Consider the following 5,897-nt stretch of genomic DNA (forward strand, 5'->3'; position numbering starts at 1 on the left):
ATTTTCTTTGGAATTTTCCCCTTATTTTCGGATATGTTTAGAATTTTTCTTAACATAATTCAACACTTGCAGTTTTGAGAAAATATTTAAAAATTTGTTTGAAACACCAAATTGGAACTTTTTGCAAGGATTGTAAGGATTGAAATGGGGCAAAGAGAGAATCGATCCAGGCTGTGACAAGGTTACAATAGCCTCTATCAGACAGATCTCTATTTTTCTTGTTGAAGTGATCCTAATAGATACCCTGAGGCGTCTAGAAATAGGTAGAGTTCGGGAATTTTTTTCTGAAGTAACTACTTTTTCAGAGGATACGAACGTGGCTTTCAGCTTTCCTCTTCAATTTTTAATAACTGAAAATATTAAAAAATGGAGGAGTTATTGCGAAACTTCTTCTACTAGAATATCAATTACCGACCGCCATCACCAGCAAGGATTGGAGCGTCTGAAATACCAAAAACTCGACTTTCAACGTTTGTAAAAAAATTAAGTAATTGATATATCAGAAAAATGACAAACCACATTGTAAACAATACATTTCTATTTATAAATCAGAAAGAATTTTCTATTTCAGACGTTGAAATCGATGGCAGCCAGCAATATTGTTCTAGCAGAAGAAGTCTCGCAATAACTCCTCCATTTTGTAATACTTCTACTTTTCAAAAATTGAAGAAGAAAGCTGAAAGTCGCGTTTACATCCTCCGGAAAAATTGAAGCTCTCCAATGAGCACTTACCTACGAAAAAAATTCCCAAACCCTACCTATTTTCGGACGCCCGAGGGTGGCTTGTACCCCCTTAAAAAAATCATCGAGAAAGGAAATTGTTCTTCCGAATAGATTGCCAAAGTCCACAGGGTCTGGTTCTTCGAATCCAGTGAATTAATAATAGACTCGGTTCGATTCAAGGAAGGTCGCGGTGCGGAGCTTCTCATTCAACTCCTCTTCCTGCTCCCTGACAGTCGATACGTGACGAGATTTCGCCTCTAATAGCTACCACGGCCACTTTTAACAAAGTTCCATGAAGGTACGTTCCCCCTATTTTTTTCTTCTTCTTGTCTTCTTTAACGTCTGCCTCCCACTCGAACTCCTTCAATCGTCGTACATATGTACATAGATTGCGAGAGTGTGCGTGTACGGATCTATGGATTCCTCGAACACACGCGAAATCCACGGAGTATAAAAGCTTGCAAGACCTGTTTTCGCGATTGCCGTGTCCCGAGGAATCCTGTTGCGAGAACTACGTCCCAGGAGTAGACAGCCAGGACAGTCCTTTTCAGTCTGCAGCTCTGCACGGTTTTCAGAATTTCGCCTAGCTCTCCGTACCGAGGTAAGGGAATACACCTGTCTGTGTGTGCTTGTGTGTATGTATGTACGTATGTACTTGAGTTTTCCGAAGAAGTCTGGCTAAGCTTTGGCAAAAGGTTCACCTGGAAAAGGACTACGAAAGTAGCTTGTTTGAGAAGTTTCGAGTTTGCAGCGAAGTGAGACTTTAGGTCGAAGTTTAGGCGAAATTGAGATCGTTCGATATTGCCTGGAAGTGGAATGTTTTAGATAGGGTTTTTTTTTTTTTTTTGTAAATTGTGATATTGCAAGGGTGATTTATTTGAGGATTCGTCGATTAATTAAGGTTTCAGGTGAGACGTTAGGTGTTGGAATTTCTTTCGGTGTAGCTATTGTAGATTGTGATATTGTTGAAGGTAATAGAGTGGTTTTTGATTATTAGAATTTCAGTAGGGAGATTAGCAGATTTCTTTAGAATCGTTGCTCTTTCATATCTGGTTATTCTTCGACGAAGCAAATCTGAGGCTTCTGACGTCATCGCCCGACAAAGTAAGCGAAAAATAGGCGGTCAGGCTGTTTCTACTACTCTTTGGTATTGTACTGTGTCGTTTGAGGGGAAATTGCGGTTTAGGTAAATGGTATAGACAAATGATTTTCAATCAGCTATCGATAATGCAGCAAACAGATAAGAGAACAAGAAACTGAAGATTACTTAGTCGCTTTGTCCTCTTACCTGCGTTGGCGCATAAATCAAACATTTAACAGCACAAACGTTCATTTCCAAAACGACTCGTACACGATAAATTGCATTAATATTAGAAATTTGTGCTCAAAATGTATCAATATTTTTTCAAATTTATAAAACTGAAAAGGAAACATTTTTCTGTCGTTCCTGAATGATAAAAGTAATTTTCCGCGCTTTAAGAAATTGCTCATGAAGCCCAAAAATTTTCTGACTGTAATGAAAGATAGGACGAAATGAAAATAAAGGAAAGTAATTCGTTGACAATGAAATTACCCGATATTTCTCTTTCTTAGTAAATTACACTTTTCCTCAAATTATTACACGTTAAAGAGCTGAGTGCACAGTGCCAATAAAATTACCGTTCGTCGATTAAGGAATACAGTACATTTTTATATAAACCGTTGATTTCAACAGAGAGAGGATCGTCGTTGCAAAATTTTTATATAACCGATTTCCATCGCAAACTCGTATCCTTCGAACGGTAGATCATTCCTCTGATTTACTTTCCTCTGCATCTCACAGCTGTCTGCTAACAGCTAGCACCTCGTTTCACCAACCCCCGGCTATCGAAACCATTAAAAAGAAATCGGTGGAAATAAATAAACGGAGCTTCGTAATTTCGATTTCAAGAAGTGGTAAAACCGGTTGTACGATTCGTGATGCAAGTTTCCACGGAGATGCAAAATAAGCGTTATGGTAATTTTAATAATCCCGAGGAGCCGGGGAGAAAAAGTACCATTTTTCAAATTTCAGGAAGTGTTTAGGTATCGTCCCCTTTTCCTCCCAGTTTCGACGAACGTGTAAAATGATTATGATAATGATCATCTGCAAGGATAATTTGAATGATATAAAAAAAAAAGTGTGCCTTTCGAAATTTCGTTCCCAAAAGTTTCACTTTACATAAGTTGATCCGTCACACATATGGACACGCAGATATATCTCTTTGTCACAGCGTGGTAATAAGTAAAACGAAGATTGAGAAATATAAAGTCGAGTACACTTTGTCAACAGAACACCAATTATCACTTGTATTATACTTTTCACTCTCTACACTTGCAACGTTTGCTAAAGTAATCACCTCGTTTGCAATCTTCAAGAATATCCTCTTTCTGTTTCTGAAGTCACTTATCACCTTTGGTTTACTTTTAGTGATTCCTTGTATTCTCAAAGTCCACGGTGAAAAGTAGTTTTCCAAAATGACAGCTGTTTTGTTTTCAAAAATAACAGAGTTTCGAAATAGTTTTCCAAAAATAACAAATATTTCATTTTCAAAAATATATAAGAGAGTTTAAAATAATAAAAAATTTTCAAAATAGATTTCCAAAAATAACAAATATTTCATTTTCAAAAATATATAAGAGAGTTTAAAATAATAAAAGAGTTTCAAAATAGTTTTCAAAAATATATAAGAGAGTTTCAAAATAGATTTGCGAAAATAAGAAATATTTTATTTTCAAAAATAACAGAGTTCCAAAAATGTTACTTATCGCCTTAATCCTTCAAATACACAGATGTCCGAATTTTTTCAAAAACTTCAAAGAGCACTGCTCGTCGTACACATGCACATTCTTCTAAAATCCGCAGGAAAGGGAAAATTTCAAACAAGTGATTATGCTCTTTTCCAGACATCCACGATGTTACTTCCCCTGCTACTTCTGCCCTTAGTGGCAGCCGTGCCACTCAAGCCAACCCTGGACAAGTACACTCTGGACATCGAGAATGAAACGCTGAGGAACATCCAGTTCCACGGCGAACCCGTTTCCTCGCTGGATCTATCCAGCATGGGAATTCGTTACGTCGAGAAAAACGCCTTGGACAACGTGGCTTCGTTAAAGTCCTTGAACTTGGCCAACAACTCTCTCGAATCGCTTCCAGAGTTCATGTTCTCGAATCTCACGAATCTGGAGTATCTATCCTTGGCGGAGAACAAGCTGAGCAACCTAGAATACCTGTTCGTCCGCTTGGAGAAGCTTCGAGTATTGAACATATCCTGCAATTCTGTGATACACCTTCGTCGTGGACACTTGTTCGGTCTAACGAAATCCACAACGATCCTAACAGACGGGAACGTCTTCTGGAGCATGAGCACAGGAACTTTCACGAACTCGTTCCTGAAAGACGACGAAGAACTGAAGCACATAGAGAAAATGAAGTCCGAGGTGGACGTCGAGCAAACGAGCGACGTAATGGAGAAGCAAATGGAACAGACGACAGTAGGTAACACGTTGAAACTGGAGAAAACCACACCAGCCCCTAAACTCGAGATAAGGAAAGGCCAGAAGCTGAAATTATGCATGCCGGATCAGATAGTCCTCTCGATAGAACCGCTCGAAGGGAACAAATCAGTCGCGAACGGGTGTCTAGAACTGCCGATAAACGAGAGAGAAAAAACTGTGAGCCTTCGCGGATTGGGCATCAAAGGATTCCACGAAGGATGGTACCAGTTCCAGCATTTCATGGTAGTCTCCTTGGATCTAGCCAATAACGACATCACAGAAATCACGAAGGAGATGCTGAACGACCTGCCCGAAGATTTGATCTACGTGAACCTGATGGGTAACAGAATCAGAGGTGTCTGGAGCCAGGTGATCGAGAACAAACACCTGAGAATGTTGAATCTTAGAAACAATCTCATAGGAAACTTCGAGGAGAACGCGTTGTCGAGAACGAACTTGACCACTTTGTTCCTCGATGGGAATCAACTGGAGGACCTCTCCTTCGTTACCAGTTTGCCGAGAACTATGACGGAGCTGGTGTTAGCCAGGAATCAGATCTCCTCCATCTCGAACGGTGCATTTTCGAACCTGTCCCGTCTGGTTTACCTAAACATAGCCGATAACAAGATCACAAAGCTGCAGGATAACGTTTTCAAGGGATTGGACTCGCTCCAGGTGCTCATTATAACGAGGAACAGCCTGACGAAGATCGAACGACAGGCGTTCAGCGACCTGAAGCAACTGAGCACGCTCTATCTTCATCGAAACTCGTTGACAGAGCTCGAGAAAGGTACGTTCTCGGAATTGGAGAGTTTGAAAGATCTGAACTTAGCCTGGAATAAGTTAGAGAGGATCACCAAGGATTCGTTCGCCGATTTACCGCAAACTTTGGACTTCCTGCATATCGATTTAAACGGAATAAACAGTTTAGAGAAGGGTAGCTTCGTCAACGTTCCCAGATTCACCTTGTCTCTAACTGGGAATAAAATTTCGAGCATTCCAAGGGGCGCCTTCGATCTACCAACTTTGAGAGACTTGCATCTGAACAACAACACCTTGACGACCATAGAAGGCGACAGTTACGAAGGTCTGCCACAGTTGAAACGTTTATGGCTGAACGAAAATCAGATCACAGAGATACCTAAAGGTTCTTGCAAGAATTTGGGCAGCTTGAACATCCTGGACATATCGAAGAATCCTTTCCAGAAATTGCAAAATGGCGCTCTTTACGGACTGAGCATGGTTAGAGGAAACTTCTTGTACATATACAACAACCAGCTGAAGGAACTCGAGGGTGGAGTCTTCGATGATGTTTAATAGGATCGATGCTGCGTTCATTTCTCTCGTCTCTTGTCGTTTACGAATACTTTTATTTAATACAGAGATACACTGTAAGCTTAGATTTACGATTTATCCGATAACTAAAAAGATCTTCAAGGATTGTGCTTTAGTTTGCTATCTGTTTGCGGTAGTTTATAGTTTCAAGCACTTCTGCCGAGTATCTGGTACCTACATTACTCACGTTTATAACCAACAGTTGCTTTATACGTCTGTAATCACCTGCACGTGTGATATGAGTTTCTCGTTGAGATATAAGGACTGTTTTCTGATGGAATAAACAAGCACTTGCGAAAAATATATTATTTGGAAAACGAATA

General features: G+C 39.9%; 1 protein-coding gene across 1 annotated transcript; it reads left to right on the forward strand.

Moving 5' to 3' along the window:
• Positions 1–947: 947 nt before the first annotated feature.
• On the forward strand, positions 948–5,556 carry LOC108573153 (toll-like receptor 13). The gene is made up of 3 exons (XM_017935537.1): positions 948–1,021; positions 1,112–1,324; positions 3,649–5,556. Exon 3 carries the CDS (start codon positions 3,658–3,660, stop codon positions 5,554–5,556), a length of 1,899 nt encoding a protein of 632 aa, XP_017791026.1. The 5' UTR covers positions 948–1,021; positions 1,112–1,324; positions 3,649–3,657.
• Positions 5,557–5,897: the final 341 nt, after the last annotated feature.

Source organism: Habropoda laboriosa, unplaced genomic scaffold, assembly GCF_001263275.1.
Source record: "Habropoda laboriosa isolate 0110345459 unplaced genomic scaffold, ASM126327v1 scaffold124, whole genome shotgun sequence".
Taxonomy (NCBI): domain Eukaryota; kingdom Metazoa; phylum Arthropoda; class Insecta; order Hymenoptera; family Apidae; genus Habropoda; species Habropoda laboriosa.

Coding starts and splice junctions, on each gene's coding strand:
- LOC108573153 (XM_017935537.1), top strand. CDS start 3,658: ATGTTACTTCCCCTGCTACTTCTGCCCTTAGTGGCAGCCGTGCCACTC.